Source organism: Piliocolobus tephrosceles, chromosome 8 (assembly GCF_002776525.5).
Source record: "Piliocolobus tephrosceles isolate RC106 chromosome 8, ASM277652v3, whole genome shotgun sequence".
NCBI lineage: Eukaryota > Metazoa > Chordata > Mammalia > Primates > Cercopithecidae > Piliocolobus > Piliocolobus tephrosceles.
Window position 1 is genome coordinate 3,464,118 of NC_045441.1, and position 19,063 is coordinate 3,483,180.

The 19,063-nt window shown below is 62.9% G+C and overlaps 1 protein-coding gene across 1 annotated transcript in view; it reads left to right on the forward strand.

Moving 5' to 3' along the window:
- Window positions 1–19,063, forward strand: part of INTS1 (integrator complex subunit 1) — a 34,012-nt gene that overhangs the window by 11,911 nt on the left and 3,038 nt on the right. The window contains exons 17-43 of the mRNA XM_026447203.1: window positions 2,731–2,822; window positions 3,006–3,066; window positions 3,936–4,133; window positions 4,443–4,572; window positions 4,791–4,970; window positions 5,178–5,327; window positions 6,465–6,644; window positions 6,732–6,836; window positions 7,662–7,829; window positions 7,928–8,039; window positions 9,177–9,338; window positions 10,350–10,496; window positions 10,897–10,995; window positions 11,337–11,461; window positions 12,043–12,297; window positions 12,848–13,007; window positions 13,225–13,365; window positions 13,745–13,928; window positions 14,008–14,131; window positions 14,753–14,877; window positions 15,016–15,103; window positions 15,176–15,402; window positions 15,562–15,685; window positions 17,095–17,228; window positions 17,581–17,773; window positions 18,248–18,375; window positions 18,683–18,795. Coding sequence (XP_026302988.1) covers window positions 2,731–2,822; window positions 3,006–3,066; window positions 3,936–4,133; window positions 4,443–4,572; window positions 4,791–4,970; window positions 5,178–5,327; window positions 6,465–6,644; window positions 6,732–6,836; window positions 7,662–7,829; window positions 7,928–8,039; window positions 9,177–9,338; window positions 10,350–10,496; window positions 10,897–10,995; window positions 11,337–11,461; window positions 12,043–12,297; window positions 12,848–13,007; window positions 13,225–13,365; window positions 13,745–13,928; window positions 14,008–14,131; window positions 14,753–14,877; window positions 15,016–15,103; window positions 15,176–15,402; window positions 15,562–15,685; window positions 17,095–17,228; window positions 17,581–17,773; window positions 18,248–18,375; window positions 18,683–18,795 — 3,905 coding nt within the window. The remainder of the gene's footprint in view (window positions 1–2,730; window positions 2,823–3,005; window positions 3,067–3,935; window positions 4,134–4,442; window positions 4,573–4,790; window positions 4,971–5,177; window positions 5,328–6,464; window positions 6,645–6,731; window positions 6,837–7,661; window positions 7,830–7,927; window positions 8,040–9,176; window positions 9,339–10,349; window positions 10,497–10,896; window positions 10,996–11,336; window positions 11,462–12,042; window positions 12,298–12,847; window positions 13,008–13,224; window positions 13,366–13,744; window positions 13,929–14,007; window positions 14,132–14,752; window positions 14,878–15,015; window positions 15,104–15,175; window positions 15,403–15,561; window positions 15,686–17,094; window positions 17,229–17,580; window positions 17,774–18,247; window positions 18,376–18,682; window positions 18,796–19,063) is intronic.

Sequence of the window (19,063 nt, forward strand, 5' to 3'; positions counted from 1 at the left end):
GTCATACTTTTTTCTCCTGTGTTTAACGTGTGTGTGTTATTTTTCACACAACAATGAGTTTATGCTCTATGTTTCACGGCTTTATGGAGAGAATTCACATACGTGTCATCTAAAGTGTGCAATTCCATGTTTTCAGGATGTTCACAGGTTGTACAACCTTCATTATAATTTAATTGTAGAACCTTCTTTGGTCCCCCTAAAAGAACCCCATTCCCACCAGCCGTCACTCCTCATTCCTCCCACCGCAGCCCACAGCAGCCGCTCACCTGCTGTCATCTCTGTCGAGTGGCCCTTTTGGGCATTTTCTGTAAACTGCGTACTACCGTGCGTGGTCTCATGTGACCAGCTTCCTTCCCCGGGTGTGCTGTTCCCGGGGTCGCCTGTGCTGTAGCGTGAGGCAGTATCAAAGTCCTCCTTGTGGCTGAGGGTGCCCCACTGTGTGGACAGACCACGTCTGCTGCTCCCACTCCTGTGTTCACAAACGGTGCTGCCGTGAGCGTGTGTGGACAAGTCTGTGTGGACGTGTCTTCAATTCTCTTTGAGCAGGTGGCTGGGAGTGGGGTTGCTGGGCCAGGTGTTTAACTGAGGCTCTGTCAGACCCTCCCCAGCGGCTGCCCCCACCTTGAGTTCCCCCTTGCATCACCGCCAGCGCCGCATGATGGTTCCCGGTCTCCATCCCATCCTTGCTCGCACTCATGGCTGTTTCTCAGCAGAGCCATCCTGCCAGGGTGAGACGGTATCTCATGGTGGTTTCGGTTTGCATTTTCCATTTTTTGTGGGGAACGGAGTCTTGCTCTGTCACCCAGGTTGGAGTGCAGTGGTGCAGTCACGGTTCGCTGCAGCTTCAACCTCCCTGGCTCAAGTGATCCTCCCACCTTGGCCTCCTATGTAGCTGGGACTATAGGCACATGCTACCATGTCCAGCTAATTTTAGTGTCTGCAGAGATGGGGCCTCACTTTATTGCCCAGGCTATTTTCAAACCCCTGGGCTCAAGCATCCTCCTGCCTTGACCTCCTAAAGTGTTGGGGTTACAGGTCTGATGAACCACTGCGCCTAGCCAGAAGTTTTCCATTTTGAGCAAATCCAGTTTTATCTATTTTTCTTTGGTTTCTGGGCTTTTGTGTCATATCTAAAAAACCATCGCCTAGTTCAGCATAATGGAGATTTAATTCTGTGTTTTCTGTCAAGGGTTTTATCATCCCAGCTCTTACATTCAGGTCTTTGAGCCATTGTGATTTAGTTTTTGTGGTGTGAGGCTGGGGTCCGGCTTCATTCCTCTGTGTGCGGACATCCAGCTGTCCTGGCCCCGCTGCTGAAAGCCTGTCTTTCCCTGATGAGGGTCTCTTGGCTCCGTGTTGGAAGTCACACCCATGTGGGTTGTTCCTGGACCCTCACTTCCGTTCTGTGGACCCACGCAGGCAGCGCAGAGCTCACCTTTGGGGGGGCCCAATCATCTTCGTGCTGCTGCCGCTGTGTGTGCTTTGACGTTGTACCTAGGATGCTGGGGCTCTGCCACGCTCCCGAGGCCTTCCGTTTTCTCCTAGGAACCTTATAGTTTGGCGCTCCCTATCTCTGGAGCCTGTCATCTGTTTGATGTGTGGTTTGGTGGGGCCCTGCTTCTTTCTGTTGGTGTTGATTCTAGTTGTCACAGCATTGTTGTTGAGAGGGCTGTTCCTACACCTTAGGCTGTCTTGGCTTGCTCTCGACAGTCTGCACCTGAGTATGAGGGTTGACCTCTGGACTCCTGTTGTGTGTAGGCGAGCGGGTTGGCCTCTCGATTCAGCTCTGCTCTGTCCGTCTGCGCGTCCGTTCTGTCGGTGTATGTGTCCATCCTTTCCCAGGATTGTTTTGGCTGTTCTGGGTCCTTGCATTTCCATGTGAATTTCAGCGTGAGCTTGTCAATTTCTGCAAAACAGCTGACTGGGATTTTGAGACAGTGTAGAATCGTGGGTCAGTCTGGGGAGCCCCTCCGTGTCAGTGAGGCCATACCCTGCGATCTGTGCACCCAGGCAGGTTTCCCCTTATCTGGAGCCGACACCCTTTCAGAGGTGTCCCTTTATCCAGAGCCCACACCCTTTCAGGGGTTTCCCGTTATCCAGAGCTGATACCGTTTCAGCAGCGTTACGGAGTTTTGGTCGGATGCACCTCGGAATCCCATGCTACACCCAGCCTCGCGTGCTCTCTGATGCCACGGTCGGGGTTCTCCTGCCACGGTCGAGGTTCTCCTGCCTCTCTCTCCTTAGGCAGCTGCTGCCCACTCTGCTTTCTAGTGTGGTCTTTCTCTCTGGGCAGCCTCTGCATGTGGCTCCAGGCAGTGTCTCAGTTCACATCTGTCTCATAGTTAGGATTGTTTCCTCACCTGAGGGGCCCGTGCTTTAATGTGATTGTATCGTTACAATGGTTCCTGGGGTGGTGTCTGTCATCTCATGTAGAAGATGAGAATCGCTGACACTTAATGAGCATGTATTATGTATCCACTACTGCTCCCATTTTATAGATGAGAAACAAAGACTTAGAAAGGTAAGGACAGAGCTGGAGTCGGGCCTGGACAGGGAGCCCAGAGCCAGGCTCACGCACGTGCTTGGACAGGTGTCACTGGAGGGCAGTCCCAGGAGGAGCTGGGAGCCAGCACCGTCCCTGCTCCAGCTTTGCCGCCTGGCCTGGCTGGGCCGATCCTTGGCACTGAGCTTGGTGTGCTGGACCTGAGTCGGGGCGCCCCTGCCTTCCAGGTACCAGCCTCCGAACCTCGCCATCTCCACCCTCTACTGGAAGGCCTGGCCCCTCCTGCTGGTCGTCGCGGCATTCAACCCGGAAAACATCGGTGAGCCCCTGCTGGCCGCCGCATGCACACGCATGGCCCTGCTGGTCCTTCTTTTGGGGCAGTTTGTCTGTTGGGACTTGGGATGAACCCAGCTGGGGATGAGAGGAGGAGCTGGGAGAGGGCGGGGTCACACGCCTGGTGCCCAGGGGAGCCTGGCCAGCCCCACACCCTCCGGTTCCCTAGGCCTGGCTGCGTGGGAGGAGTACCCGACCCTGAAGATGCTCATGGAGATGGTGATGACCAAGTGAGTCCGCACGTCCCCTCGGTGGGCCCGGGGCGGGGAGCAGGGCCTGAAGTAAGTCCTCTCGTCCCCTTGGGGAACCTGGGGCGGGGAGCAGGTATCGTGGGGACCAGGTGTGTGTCTGTCCGTGGCGTCTGGATCAGGTGTGTGTGTGGCTGTTGTGCTGTGGGGAGTGGGCGTGTGTCTGCCTGTGGTTTTGTGGGGACTGGGAGTGTGTCTGCCCGTGGTTTTGGGGTGACCGGGCGTCTGCCCGTGATTTTGGGGTGACCGGGCATGTGTCTGCCCGTGGTTTTGGGGGGACCGGGCATGTGTCTGCCTGTGTGTTGTGGGAAGTGGGCGTGTGTGTGTCCTGAGGTGGGAGGCACAGCTGCTTCCCCCACCTCTGAAGGAGCAGACTGACTTTGGGACCTTGGGGTCAGAGCTCAGATTAGAGCAGCCATGGGGAGTTGGGTTTTGGAACACGCCAAAGCCATGTGTGCCTCTGTAGGCAGAGAGTCCCTGCCCTGCAGGTCAGTCCCTGGATGGGTGGGCGGAGCCTGCATGGCTGTCATACTGGGCTGTGCTCCCGGCGTGGGTGGGGAGGCGGCCCGGGAGGAGACCGGGTTCTGATGCTGCGGCCTTGGCTGTGGTAAGGGCGGCATGCTGCCTGTGGAGGACGAGGCAGTGGCTGGACCACACCTCTGGGCAGCGCCGTGGCTTCTCGCCATGCTCGACAGCTCTGCGGATGCTCCCGGGCGCCCTGTGCTCCTGACTCCTGTGCAGCAGGCAGCAGCGGCCATAGGGGTTTTGACCCTCCTTGACCCCGAGCGTGGTCTGTTGGGAGTGAGTCCTTCGTAGGGGACAGGGTGACACGCTCCCCTCTCTGGCCCTAGCAACTACTCCTACCCGCCGTGCACCCTGACGGATGAGGAGACCCGGACGGAGATGATGAACCGTGAGCTGCAGACTGCCCAGCGGGAGAAGCAGGAGATCCTGGCCTTCGAGGGGCACCTGGCAGCCGCGTCTACCAAGCAGACCATCACTGAGAGCAGCAGCCTCCTCCTGTCGCAGCTCACCAGCCTGGACCCCCAGTACGCAGTCCGCACAGCCCTGCCCCGCGCCTGCCGTCAGGACCTGTGGGTGGTTGGTGTGGGTGGGACAGAGGCTGAAGGAGCAGGTGGAGCCTACTGCACTGCGGCAGACCCTAAAAGGCCTGTGGGGCCCCATCCCCATGTCCCTGGCTTACTGCTGTGGGGCCAGGCCTTGGGGACATCCCAGGTCAGGACAGGTCACCTGTCTCAGGCTGTCGGCTGCCCCTCGAAGCAGGGATGGAAGGGGGGGCATTCTGGGGGTGATCTGCTCAGGGCGTGCTGACGCATCATGTCCTCTGTGACCCTCAGAGGGCCCCCTCGGAGGCCTCCCCCTCACATCCTGGATCAAGTGAAAAGCCTCAACCAGTCCCTCCGCCTTGGGCACCTCCTGTGCCGCAGCCGAAACCCCGACTTCCTCCTCCACATCATCCAGCGGCAGGTGAGCTCCGAGGCTCCAGGAGGTAGAGATGGCGGTCTCGGGAGGCCCGGAACCTTCCAGAAGCCTTGGTGGCCAGAAGCAGGCAGGACACACCTGGATGCCGGGCCCATGAACTGGCTGCTGTGTGTCACCCTTTCCGGCTCCAAGGTGGCCCGGGGGGCTGGTGGCAGGTGTTGGGCCCAGAAGGCGCTGAGCGGGGGCTGCTGTCACCTGCCCAGGCCTCCTCGCAGTCCATGCCCTGGCTGGCGGACCTGGTACAGTCCAGCGAGGGCTCCCTGGACGTGCTGCCTGTGCAGTGCCTGTGTGAGTTCCTGCTGCACGATGCTGTGGACGATGCTGCCTCTGGGGAGGAGGACGACGAGGGCGAGAGCAAGGAGCAGAAGGCCAAGAAGCGGCAGGTCAGGGCTGCCCGCCCTTCAGCCCACCCGCCTCTCACCCCACACCCGTCAGGGCCGCCCACCCCTCGGCCCACCTGCCCCCCGCCTGCCTGGCCTGCCACCTGCACCCGTCAGGGCCGCCCATCCCTGAGCCCACCCGCCCCTCACCCCACATCCCATCTGCCTGGCCTGTCACTTGCACCCCTGAGAGCACCCTCCTCCCCGCAGAGGCAGCAGAAGCAGCGGCAGCTGCTGGGCCGCCTGCAGGACCTGCTGTTGGGCCCGAAGGCTGATGAGCAGACAACGTGTGAGGTGCTGGACTACTTCCTGCGGCGCCTCGGCTCCTCCCAGGTGGCCTCCCGTGTGCTGGCCATGAAGGTGAGGTGGTGGGCGGGTCTTCCTACGCATGTTTAAAATGAGTAGGCTGCGGACCAGGCCCGGTGGCTCATGCCTGTAATCCCAGCACTTTGGGAGGCCAAGGCGGGCGGATTGCCTGAAGTCAGGAGTTTGAGACCAGCCTGGCCAACATGGTGAAACCCCGTCTCTACTAAAAATACAACATTAGCTGGACGTGGTGGTGCGCACCTGTAATCCTAGCTACTCTGGAGGCTGAGGCAGGAGACTCACTTGTACCCGGGAGGTGGAGGTTGCGTGAGCCAAAATCATGCCATTGCATTCCAGCCTGGGCAACAGGAGTTAAACTCCATCTCAAAAAAATAAATCCATGAAAAATAAAGAAGTGATATGAGTAGGCCTGGCGCAGTGGCTTGCTCTGGTCAGCCCAGCACTTTGGGAGGCCAAGGTGGGAGCAGCCTTGAGTCCAGGAGTTTGAGACCAGCCTGGGCAACACAGGGAGACCCCATCTCTCCCAAAAATGAAAAAATTAGCTGGGTGTGGTAGTGTGTGCCTGTGTTCCCAGCTATCCTGGAAGCTGAGGCAGGAGGATCACTTGAGCCCAGGGGTGTGAGACCAGGCTGGGCAACACAGTGAGACCCATCTCTACCAAAAATAAAAGATGAAAAAATTACCATGCACCCGTGGTCCCAGCCACTTGGGAGGCTAAGATGGGAGAATCACTTGAGCCCAGGAGGTTGAGGCTGCAATGAGCTGTGATCACACCACTGCACTCCAGCCTGGGCAACAGAATGAGACCCTGTCTTAAAAAGTGAAAGTAAAAATAAAATGAATGTTCAGTTCACCCCGACTGTATTTTTAAGTTCCTTGCCCGCATAGGAGGGATGCGCTGGTGAAATGTGAAGGCGGACCCCGCCACCTGCCTGGTGTTCCTTTCCTGCTGGGGACGGGAGGGTCCAGGGTGGCTTCACAAACTTGAACAGAAGCGTTTAACAGAAAGAGCTTAGTCTCATTTTTCCCTTTTACCTGCGGCCTCTCCCCTGGGAAGCAAGCGCCACGTTCTCCTTGGGGCTCTGAGGGCACCACCGTGTGCTCCCGGGGCCGGGCTGAGACCCTGCCCACACTGCTGAAGCCCGCCCTGCTCACGCGTGTCTGCCACAGGGTTTGTCGCTGGTGCTTTCGGAGGGCAGCCTGCGGGACGGGGAGGAGAAGGAGCCCCCCATGGAGGAGGATGCAGGGGACACAGATGTGCTGCAGGGCTACCAGTGGCTGCTGCGGGACCTGCCCCGCCTGCCTCTCTTCGACAGCGTCAGGAGCACCACAGCCCTGGCCCTGCAGCAGGTGAGGGCGCTGACCAGGGCCGTGGTGGGCGGGGATGAGAGGGCCACAGCCCTGCCCTGGTTCTGCTCAGACCACCCTCCCCTCCAGGCAATCCACATGGAGACCGACCCCCAGACCATCAGCGCCTACCTGATCTACCTGTCCCAGCACACGCCTGTGGAGGAGCAGGCCCAGCACAGCGACCTGGCCCTGGTGAGGCAGCAGAGCCAGCCAGCAGTGTGGCCCTGGGGAGGGGACGGGGCAGCACAGAGACCCCGCCCTGGGGAGGGTATGGGGCCAGTGGTGCAGTGCCCTGGGCTGGCGGCTTCTTGGACCTCAGGGAGGCATTGAGGGTGGGAGGGCTGTAACGGCTGCTGTGCTGGGGCCTCTGTGACCCTGTGGCCACCTGTGTCCCTTCCTTAGTCACCACTCACTACCTGGAGCCTTTCTCCCTAGTCCCTGAGGGTGCGAAGCCACAGGGATGAGGTGCCTTGTTCACAGCAGGGTGGAATCTGAGCCATCAGCCCTCTTCCCCACACCAGGAGGGTTTGGGCTGTGGGCCCAGGTCGCTGGGCACCTGCCCGCTGTCCTCAGCATCTCTGGCTCACATGTGTGGCGCTGACTCCTGTCTTCTCTCCTGGGTGCCGTCCTTCTCCGCTGGGCTTCTTCCAACTTTGCACTGCTGTCCTCTGTCCCCAGCCTGCGCTGTGACCTAGTGAAAGTTCATGGCCTGAGTCCTTGGGGAATGAGCGATGGGTGAACAGATGGTGGCTGCCGGGCAGAGGGCAGCAGAGTCTGCCTTCAGGGCCTGGTCATTGTCCTTGGCTGTGAGAGTCGTGTCCTCCCTCCCACCTGGAGAGTCAGACCCAGCTCTGGTCGTCTCCCCTGGAGGCCTGTGGCAGAGTGAGGGTCTGCGGTGCTGGTGCTGTGGGCCCTGCTTAAGATCCCAGTGAGGACGTGCCTGCGATAAGGCCGCCCCAGCTGGCCAGAGAGCCGAGCTGTCGTGGAGCCTCTGACACCCCCCTGTCCACACACCAGGACGTGGCCCGGCTGGTCGTGGAGCGCTCCACCATCATGTCCCACCTCTTCTCCAAACTCTCCCCGAGTGGCGCGTCGGACGCCGTGCTGAGCGCTCTGCTGTCCATCTTCTCACGCTACGTGAGGCGCATGCGGCAGAGCAAGGAGGGCGAGGAGGTCTACAGCTGGGTGAGGCCGCGCAGCGCGCTTGGTGCCGGCTTGGTGCCCTTGGCGCTGGCCCAGGGTCCCCGAACCTCACGGCCCTGACTCCACCTCGTTTCCCACAGTCAGAGTCTCAGGACCAGGTCTTCCTGCGCTGGAGCAGCGGGGAGACGGCCACCATGCACATCCTCGTGGTCCACGCCATGGTCATCCTGCTGACGCTGGGCCCGCCGCGAGGTGAGCCGCCACGGGCACTGGGAGGGCACCTTCGTGCCAGGCGGGCCATGGCCCTGACCACACCCAGCGGCTTCCACATCCTTGCCTTGCTTCTGGGCAGGAAGCCCTCCGGCCCTTTCATTCTGTGTCCTAGCTTCTCTCCTAAAGAGGAGGCTGCAGTCCGTCCCGCGCGTCTCTGAGCACTTGGTGGACACGTGGGAGATCCCCGCGTGGTGCAGCCTCCCAGCCTGGAGAGCCCTGAGCTGGAGCAGCCTGCGGTCAGAGTCCTCACTGCCCCAGCCTATCCGTGTAGGCCTGCGGTGCCTGGGAGGCGGCAAACTCAGGGTTTCACTGTGTGGAGGTGTGACATCAGGCTGCCAGGCAAGCAGGTCCTCTCCCCAGGGCCCGGACAAGTGACCCTGAGGACGCTCCGGCCAGCGCAGTGTTTGGAATCCGGCGCCCACCCAGCCATGCCCTCTGTGGCCACAGCCTTCTGCTTTGTTCTTGGCTGACACCAGGAACTGCCCCCACGTTCACCCCATTGTGTCTGCCAGTGGGGGAAGGGGGCGGAACCCCCTTGCTGGGGTTTGGGTGGACGTGAGCGGGCTGTGCCAGGGTGGTGAACCCCCTTGCTGGAGGTTGGGTGGACGTGGGCGGGCTGTGCGAGGGTGGTGAACTTCCTTGTCAGAGGTCGGGTGGATGTGGGTGGGCTGTGCCAGGGAGGTGAGCCCTATTGGGAGGCAGATGCAGTCACAGGTGTCACCCTTGGGAAGGGCAGCAGGGGAAGCTGGCCCCACGTGGCCCTGGGTCTGTGGGGTTTCTCATTGGCTTTTTGGAGCCAGAGAGCTGGATGGGACCTGGTTCAGCCAAGCAAAGCCTTAAGGGCAGGGGCTGGACAGGGACACGCACATGTTCCCTTGGCCAAGACAAAATGGCGGTGATACCGCTTGCCGTCCTGCAGTGTCTGTGAGGATCAAATGCGTGCACCTACGCAAAGCATCCGTGCATAGCAAGTACTCTAGCACGGGAGCCCCATGCTCCTCCCAAGCCTCAGTTTCCCCCTTGGGAGAGGAGGTGCTTCTAGCCTTGGCACCAGCTGTGCTTGGGGCTGGGCTCCTGGCGGGTCTGAAGGCTGCTCACCCGTTGTCCTTCCTGAAGCCGACGACAGCGAGTTCCAGGCACTGCTGGACATCTGGTTTCCGGAGGAGAAGCCACTGCCCACCGCCTTCTTGGTGGACACGTCGGAGGAGGCGCTGCTGCTGCCGGCCCGGCCGCCGCGACGCCTGCTCGGCTCTGAGGTGCTCCGCCTCATGGACGCCGGTACGGCCCAGGCTGGGCTCAGGGGGCGGGCTGCTGACTCGGGTCCCGGGCCCCTCGCCTGCTCCTCCGCTCTGAGGTGCTCTGCCTGGTGGATGCTGGTACGGCCCAGGCTGGGCTCGGGCAGGGGCTGCTGACTCGGGGGGTCCCAGGCCCCTCACCTGCTCCTCGTGGGCCTGGACGGTCTCCGGCTGTGGCAGAGGAGAAGACTGGCCGGGTGGCCTCTGGATCCTGCAGATCTTATGTCCTGGGCACAGCAGGCTGTGCTGCACCCTGGGAGGAGACCTGGGGCAGCCTGTGCTGGCCCCGTCTGGGAGGGTCTTACTGTCAGGCTGGGGCCTAGAGTGAGAAACGGGGCCTGGATGGAAAGAAGAGAAAGTGGTCTGGGGTTGGAGGGGAGGAGGGGAAGTGGTGGGGCCTCTGGGTTGGTCCCTGAAGGATTTGGGGGTTGGAGCTGCAGCCGGGGACGCCAGCAAGGGATGAGCGTGGGGCCTGTACCCACGTAGGTCAGTAGGACTGGTGCCTGGTCACAGTGAGGACACATGGGGGGCAGCTTGGTGAGTAAGTGGGGCTGGCTCAGGAAGCCCCTGACTGCCAAGGGGTCTAGGCTGTTGTGTGCCCGCGGGAGCCGTCGATGGCTTCAGGGTAAGAGCGCTGTCCTGAGCATTGAGAGGAGATAGTCTCGGCGGCCTGTGTGCAGTTCGGGAGGTGTACTGCGCCGTGCCACCATAGGCCCTCTGGAGCGTTCACCCACCCCCCGGGATGGGGCCTATACAGCTGCCATCCAGGGCGCAAGGCAGTCCTGAACTGCTGTCCCCTTGTGCGGCCCCAGGTCTCGGGTGGGGCTGCCGAGTGTGCACCGCCGCGGGTGTTGGGTGGGGTCACTGAGCCCATGTGGCCCAGGGTCTTTGGTGGGTGGGGTCGCTGCACACAGGCAGCCCCAGGTCTCGGGTGGGGTCCCGAGTGCCTGTTGCCCGGGTCTCAGGTGGCGTTACGGAGCGCGTGCCCTCTCAGCCCTGCAGGACCTGGAGCCGCAGCAGCTGCTGCTGTTCGTGCAGTCCTTTGGCATCCCTGTGTCCAGCATGAGCAAACTCCTGCAGTTCCTGGACCAGGCAGTGGCCCACGACCCCCAGACACTAGAGCAGAACATCATGGACAAAAGTAAGACGCGGGGACCTGCGGAGTGGGCCACACACGCTGACTGAGCCCCAGCCCGGCCGGGCTTCTGGGGCCTGGGTGTGAGCGGGTGGGTGATCTGAGGTTGGCTGGCTGTGGGTGGCACTCGAGGCCAGGCTTAGAGCTGGGGGCCAGTGAAGTTGGCACAGGCAGAAGGGAGCCAAGGCCTGGGCCTGCCCCAACCCTGGGGCCAGGCACCCTGTCGGGCCTGTTTTGAGGTTGGAGGAACTGTGGGGGCCTCGATGCTCACTGAGCCTGCCCAGCTTCTGAAGTCCTTGGGAAGCAGAGACCGTAGGGGTGTCCCCAACTCTGGTGTCTGTGGAGAGGGGAGGACCTGCCCCTGACCCCTGGCCGCGCCCAGGCGTGACCCTGCTGCTGTTTGCAGATTACATGGCCCACCTGGTGGAGGTCCAGCATGAGCGAGGCGCCTCCGGAGGCCAGACTTTCCACTCCCTGCTCACGGCCTCCCTGCCGCCCCGCCGAGGTACTGGGGAGGGGACAGGGCCCACACAGAGACCCAGCCTGGGGAGGGAGGGAGACGGGACCTGCATAACCACACAGTGCAGTGCACACTTGCTGATGTCACCTGAGAGGGGCCCCCACAGAGGCTCTCGGCCGGTCTTTGGTCAGCGTTTGCCTCTGGCCAGCATGTGGGTACTCGTCGAGTCTGAGATCCCTGTGGTCCTGAGCGAGACCTGGGGTCCTTGGGGAGCTCTTCCTCCTGGGTGACAGTCCCCAGGCAGGGCTGGCCATGGCTTGCACAGTTTCCACCGCTGAAGCCAGTCAGGAAGTGTGCAGCCACTGATGGTTCTCCTGTCTCTGCAGACAGCACAGAGGCACCCAAACCAAAGAGCAGCCCAGAGCAGCCCACAGGCCAGGGCCGGATTCGGGCAGGGACCCAGCTCCGGGTGCTGGGCCCTGAGGACGACCTGGCTGGCATGTTCCTCCAGGTAGTGATGCTGCTGCGCGTGGGTGTCCACTGCAGCCCCTCTTTCCTGTGTACAGTCTCCCCTGCCGCCTCGCACGCACAGCGGCCTTTACACGCGTGACCACCTGACCTTGGCACATTGCTTTCATGTAACACCCCCATGCTCTCAGACGGAGGCTTAGGCCAACATTGGGGAAGGGGGTCACCCTGCACCCTCCCTGCCATCCTTGCACACCCCTCTGCGCGGGGCATCCAGTTTGATATATGCAGAAGCCAAAGTTGCAGGTCTCACCCGAGGTCTGGCTGTTGGAGCCGGGGATCCTGTAGGCCTCACCACCTCCTGATGGAGAGCCTGGTGGGCCCTGGGCAGTTTCTGGACACCTTCGTCCTCTGGGGCAGCTCCTGCGTGTTGGGGTCCCTCACTGCTCCCCATCACAGGTCTCAAGGGCCCTGGGCCCCTCAGGCCACAAGGTGGGGGCCACAAATGAACAAGGAGATGATGGGACGCGGTTCTGGCACGGAGCTGCACCCACCGGGCACTTAGCCTCTCTGCTGTGCTCCTCCTCCTCCGCTTCCTCCTGACACCGGCCTGCCCTGTTCCAGATCTTCCCGCTCAGCCCGGACCCTCGGTGGCAGAGCTCCAGTCCCCGCCCTGTGGCCCTCGCGCTGCAGCAGGCCCTGGGCCAGGAGCTGGCCCGCGTCATCCAGGGCAACCCTGAGGTGCCGGGCATCACGGTGCGTGTCCTGCAGGCCCTCGCCACCCTGCTCAGCTCCCCACACGGCGGCGCCCTGGTGATGTCCATGCACCGCAGCCACTTCCTGGCCTGCCCGCTGATGCGCCAGCTTTGCCAGTACCAGGTGCCCGGGTGTGGGCCTCAGGTGGGAGGAGGGAGGAAGGCAGTGAGGGCTCTGCCTCCCGCAGGACGGCCTGGGTGTCCTGTGACTGCTTCTCTGTGGGTCTTGGGTCTCGGTTTCTAAGTAAAAAAGGACAGTGCCCCAGAGAACAGCAGCAGGGGTCCCCTTTCTTCAGTGAACGTTCCCCCGGGACGGGAGGTGGGGCAGTGCGGTGTCCGCCTGTTCGCGCCCCACCACCCAGGCTTGGCACCCCTGCCTTGCTCTCCCCATCTGCTGGTGCCTGGGACTGTGTTTTACTTGTGTGTCTTTTTTTTTCCTTGAACCGCATGGGATGCCCTCACCAACTGGGGGGTTTTGAAAGGGTCTCTGCGAGGTCATCTGGGCCTGTGCAGGGGAGGCACCGTTTCAGGCAGGAGGTGGGATGAGGTTGGCTCAGGCCCCAAGTGCCAGTCGCGGCAGGTGTCAGCAGCCTCACGGCCCCGGTCTGGGCCTTGGGTGCCGGGTCCCCGTGTGTCATCTGCCAGGGTAGCCACACGCCACTTTGTCCCCACAGCGCTGTGTGCCACAGGACACCGGCTTCTCCTCACTCTTCCTGAAGGTGCTCCTGCAGATGCTGCAGTGGTTGGACAGCCCTGGCGTGGAGGGCGGGCCCCTGCGGGCACAGCTCAGGATGCTCGCTGGCCAGGCCTCGGCTGGGCGCAGGCTCAGCGACGGTGAGAACCACACCAGACTGGCAGACAGCTGGGGGGCACTGGATGGGGGCTCACACAGAGTGGCCAAGCTGCCTGGCACCCCGAGGCCCGGAGAGTGGCTTGAGGGGGGTGCCCACGTGGATCCAGGGGAGCTCTTCTACCGTGGGGCCTCCCTGGACGGGGCATACCAATAGGGGTGAGGGCGGAGCCACAGGGCACTCACACAGACCTCCCACAGTGCGAGGGGGGCTCCTGCGCCTGGCCGATGCCCTGGCCTTCCGTCAGGACCTGGAGGTGGTCAGCTCCACCGTCCGTGCCGTCGTCGCCACCCTGAGGTCTGGGGACCAGTGCAGCGTGGAGCCTGAGCTGATCAGCAAAGGTACCTTCCTGGCCCAGTCCCTTGGGCCGCTGGGGCCCTGGGAAGACCCAAGCCTGAGGCTGCTTTTTGCTGCCTAGTGGGGGCCGGACAGTGGCTGCTCAGCACTGTCCTCAGAAAGTGCCCACAGAGGTCCCCTCTCAGATGGCCCAGGGCGGGGCCTCTTGAGAGTGAGTTGGAGCTTCCTCCTTGGGGGGCCCCCCCATCACTGCTGCACCCAGCAAAGTGAGCCCCGGCCCCGGCTGCACTTTCTGGCCTTGGCTGGGCTCTCCTGTTGTGTTCCACACATGCTCACCCCACATCTTACCCTGGCTAGCCCACACCCACTGGGCAGCCCCCCTGACCTGGGCGTGACTCACATGTTCTTCTGTCCCTTGCACAGTCCTCCAGGGGCTGATGGAGGTGAGGTCCCCCTACCTGGAGGAGCTGCTGACTGCGCTCTTCTCTGCCACTGCGGACGTCGCCTCCACGTTTCCGGGCTGTAAGCCCGTGGTGGTGGTAAGCTCCCTGCTGCTGCAGGAGGAGGAGCCCCTGGCTGCGGGGAAGCCGGATGCGGATGGCGGCGGGTGAGCTGGGGTGCTGCACACGGCCGGGGCGGGCGGGCAGGCGGCACCAGCTCCTCCCTGAGCCACCTTCTCCCTGCAGCCTGGAGGCCGTGCGGCTGGGGCCCTCATCAGGCCTCCTGGTGGACTGGCTGGAGATGCTGGACCCCGAGGTGGTCAGCAGCTGCCCCGACCTGCAGCACAGGCTGCTCTTCTCCCGGAGGAAGGTGGGTGGCACCCAGCTTCAGCACGGGGACCCACCCGGGGTCAAGGGCTCTTCCTGACCTGCAGTGCAGCAGCCTTGGCCTGGGCGAGCCTTGTAGGGGCCCCAGTAGCCCCCCTGCTCTCAGGCCGTGTCCTGTAGCAACCCAGAGGAAGGGCAGGGTTCCCCACTGGCCCCAGCAGAACCCAGGCCAGGGTCACAGTCACCTGTGGACCAGCCAGATGTGGGGACGGGGTGGGTGGACGGGGTAGAGTTGGCCCCGCCAAACCCTGTAGATCGTGTAGGGGCCTCCATCTTTCCAAAGGGAATGGGGCTGTGGCCAGGAGAAGGGAGGGCAGGTGCTGGGCTCCCCAGGTCCCCCGCAGGGGAGGGATGGCCTCACCAGAGAGGCTGCACGGAGCCCTGGGCACCTCCACTCTGCGGCATGGCTCCCGTGGGAAGAGGTGGGGAGATGCGCACGGCCACCAGGAGGGGCCCTCCAGCACCACATGACGGGGCCGGTGTCGCTGGCCACACCCCAGGCCTCGGCTCTCTGAGCGGCGCACTGGGGAAACCATCAGCTGACCTCAGCAGAGCCCGCCATTGGCCCAGGTGAGGCCATCTGGGCTGCTTTCTCCCTCCCCAGGGCAAAGGTCAGGCCCAGGTGCCCTCGTTCCGCCCCTACCTCCTGACCCTCTTCACGCATCAGTCCAGCTGGCCCACGCTGCACCAGTGCATCCGAGTCCTGCTGGGCAAGAGCCGGGAGCAGAGGTGGGCGCCTCCCTGTCCCTGACCCGGGCCATGTGCACACTGGCCTCCGCCAGAACTCTCCCAGCGCCGGCTCTGACTGCTGTCTCCCGTGCTGAGATGAGACACCTCATGCTCAGTGGAACCCGGGCCTCCCCACAGGTTCGACCCCTCCGCCTCTCTGGACTTCCTCTGGGCCTGCATCCACGTTCCTCGCATCTGGCAGGGGCGAGACCAGCGCACCCCGCAGGCAGGTCTTGGGAGGGTGGCCCATCCAGGAGAGGGCGTGGCGCTCCGGGACTGACACAGACGCCTGTTACAGAAGCGGCGGGAGGAGCTAGTGCTGCGGGTGCAGGGCCCAGAGCTCATCAGCCTGGTGGAGCTGATCCTGGCCGAGGCAGAGACGCGGAGCCAGGACGGGGACACGGCCGCCTGCAGCCTCATTCAGGCCCGGCTGCCCCTGCTGCTCAGCTGCTGCCGTGGGGACGATGAGAGCGTCAGGAAGGTGACGGAGCACCTGTCAGGCTGCATCCAGCAGTGGGGAGACAGGTGCTCAGGCCCCCTGGCCCAGGATGCTGCCTGGGAGTGAGCCCCATGGAGGGGGTCGAAGCCCAGCCCCGGGTGGTTCCCCATCACGCCTGGTCCCGTCCTCCCACCCCTGTCACTGGGGCCCGGTCCGCCTGGTGAGCCCTGCTCCATCTCTTCCAGCGTGCTGGGCAGGCGCTGCCGAGACCTCCTCCTGCAGCTCTATCTACAGCGGCCGGAGCTGCGGGTGCCCGTGCCTGAGGTCCTGCTGCACAGCGAAGGAGCTGCCAGCAGCAGCATCTGCAAGGTGAGGGCACCACTCTGCCGCTCCCTGCGCCGTCCCAGGCGCCCTGGCCGGGCAGGGAGGGACGGCGGAGGCTCCAGTTTGTACGGCCATCACCGGCTTCACCTCTTGTCCCTTCCCGGTCCGCGCTGCCGGGTGGCCCTGTGGGCCTGTCTGCATTGAGTCTTATACCGAGGGCTTTGCTCGCGCGGCGCCATCCAGCAGAGTCTGCAGAGTCGTGGTGTCATGGGCGCTGAGCGGCCTGTCATTGTGTGGATCGACCGTTGGTTTATCTGTTCACCTGCTGGTGGACGTGGAGTCACGTTCAGTTTGGGGCAGTGACAGCTGCTGGGGACTCGTGCATGGGTCTTGGTGGACGGCTGCGTCTGCTCCTCTTCAGTGACCCTGGGGGCGGGGCTGGGCCTCTCGTGCCCGCTTCCCCGCCTCTGGCTGGAACCCGCAGCCTGTCTTCTGCTGGTACCACAGAGGGCAGCTGACTTTTTCTAATCATTTCTGCTTGTGATTTTTTTCACTTATAAGTTGTTTTATACATTGAAATCATACTTGATGTGCAGTTTTGCGGGGAGTTTTGAGGCAGGGTGTCTGTTGCCAAGGCTGGAGTGCAGCGGCACCATCATAGCTCACTACAGCCTCAACCTCCCGTGCTCAAGTGATCCTCCCACCTCAGCCTCCCAAGTAGCTGGGACCACAGGCATGTGCCACCACACCCAGTTAATTTTTTTTTTTTTGAGACGAGAGTCTCTCTCTGTCGCCCAGGCTGGAGTGCAGTGGCCGGATCTCAGCTCACTGCAAGCTCCGCCTTCCGGGTTCACGCCTTTCTCGTGCCTCAGCCTCCCGAGTAGCTGGGACTACAGGCGCCCGCCACCACACCTGGCTAGTTTTTTTGTATTTTTTAGTAGAGACGGGGTTTCACCGTGTTAGCCAGGATGGTCTCGATCTCCTGACCTCGTGATCCACCCGTCTCGGCCTCCCAAAGTGCTGGGATTACAGGCTTGAGCCACTGCGCCCGGCCATCTTTTTGTATTGTTAAAAATAGAGACAGGGTCTCGCCATGTTGCCCAGGCTGGTCTTGAACTCGTGGGCCCTGGTGATTTTCCTGCCTTGGCCTCACAGAGTGCTGGGATGACGCGCATGAGCCACCACACCTGCCTGGCCGATGTGCAGTTTTGGCTTGTTTCCCACTTTGTATCATTTGGTGTTGAGCTTTGGTTTTATTCTGTGTGGGGTTTTCCCAGAGGCTGGCTGTGGCCTGCCCGCCCTCCCCAGGTGCTCATGGAAGCCTTAAGGAGCCAGTTCCTCTGCTCATGGCATGCCATGCGGTGGATCGTGGCCACAGCTGGCGGCCAGGCTGAGTGTGGGTGGGCAAGTGAGGGGAGCCAGCGGCCCCAGCCTCAGAGTGCCCCTCCCTGCAGCTGGACGGACTCATCCACCGCTTCATCACGCTCCTGGCGGACACCAGCGACTCCCGGGCGTCGGAGAACCGAGGGGCAGACGCCAGCATGGCCTGCCGGAAGCTGGCAGTGGCGCACCCACTACTGCTCCTCAGGTGCTGCCTCAGAAGCGCCGCCCTCACCAGATGCTGGTTTAACCAGGGCTCTGCGGCTCTCCAGCCTGGGCAACAAGAGTGAAACTCCGTTTCACACAAAAAACAAAAAGCATGGGCTGAGGTTGACTGAGGGAGGTCAGAGCCCTGAGCGGGGCCTCAGGTGGGAGGAGCTGGGTGGGCCCCAGAGAGGGGCGATGTCATCCCCACCTCCTAGGGCGGGGGGGGGGTGGTGTGGGAGTCGGGGTGGGCAGCCCAGGGTCTGGCTCCCGGGGCAGTGAGTGGGGCCTTCCTGGGGACATGTGCTACGTGAGCCGGCTGGCCGGCGCTGACTGGGCCCTCACTGCGCCCTCAGGCACCTGCCCATGATTGCAGCGCTGCTACACGGCCGTACCCACCTCAACTTCCAGGAGTTCCGTCAGCAGAACCATCTGAGCTGCTTCCTGCACGTGCTGGGCCTGCTGGAGCTGTTGCAGCCGCACGTGTTCCGCAGCGAGCACCAGGGGGCGCTGTGGGACTGCCTGCTGTCCTTCATCCGCCTGCTGCTGGTGTGTGCTCCCGCCGCCCGCCCTCCTGCTCCTTTCCACTCCCTCTGCCCTGGCCCAGGCCCGCCTCATCCACCCGGGGAGGGACTGGGAGGACCCCTGCAGCCAGGGCCCAGGCCAGGCCACCTGCCCTGGGGACCAGCTCCCGCCCTGGGAAGCCCCTGCCAGCTGCCCCTTGTGTGCCTGGGGGGCCCACGTCCTGCAGAAGCCCAGCCCAGACCCTCCATGCTGCTCTCTGCCTGTCGCTTGTGCCACCTCAAGCCCCTCATCCATCTGGGCATATGCCCCAGACGACTGTATCCACACCCTGACAGGCCACGCTGGCCGCCCTCAGGCCCGTGACACCACAGTGATTGGCAGAGGGGGCTCATTGGCTGTGGAGTCCGTGCCCTGAGGCTCTGGGAGCAGATGGGAGCACAGGCTCTGTTTTGGCCCAGCGGGGCAGGGCAGCTCGAGGGTGCCGCTTTTGCTTTGCAGAATTATAGGAAGTCCTCCCGCCACCTGGCTGCCTTCATCAACAAGTTTGTGCAGTTCATCCATAAGTACATCACCTACAACGCCCCAGCAGCCGTTTCCTTCCTGCAGAAGCACGCTGACCCGCTCCAGTGAGTGCCCACGGGCTGCAGGGAAGCCTCGGGCCTCCGGCGAGGGGCCAGTGGGGTCTGGAGGGTGTTCCCGGGAAGGCTGGGTCATATCAGATCTGCGGCTCCTGAGGCCAGAGAGGGCTGCTGAGCGTGGTGCTCATCCCAGGGGGCACTGGCCACCCCACCCTGTGCCGGAGCTGTCCAAACCCACCCCTGCAGCTCTCTGTCCTGTTCCACGCACACATGGCCTCCCCGCCCAGGCCTCCCCTGACTCAGCCTTCCGCCTGCCAGCGTCTTCCTCCCAGGTGAAAGCATCTTCTCTCCCTAGCGACCTGTCCTTCGACAACAGTGACCTGGTGATGCTGAAATCCCTCCTTGCAGGGCTCAGCCTGCCCAGCAGGGACGACAGGACCGACCGAGGCCTGGACGAAGAGGGCGAGGGTGAGTGGGGCTGGCAGGGGCTGCTGGAAGCAGCTGCGGAACAGTCCTACGGGGCCTGGTTTTCGCGGCCGCACAGCCAGCCCTGGGTCTCTGAGGCGTCCTGATGGGGCTTTGTGAGCCTGGGACCTTGCTGGCTGACTGGCCCCTGGCCCACCTCACCTGGAAGAAGTGCTGACTGGTGCCTGACAGAGCATCAGCACACCTGCCCGGCACATCGCCCCACCCGGCACATCACCTCCACCCCCGGCACATCGCCCCGCCCCCTTCA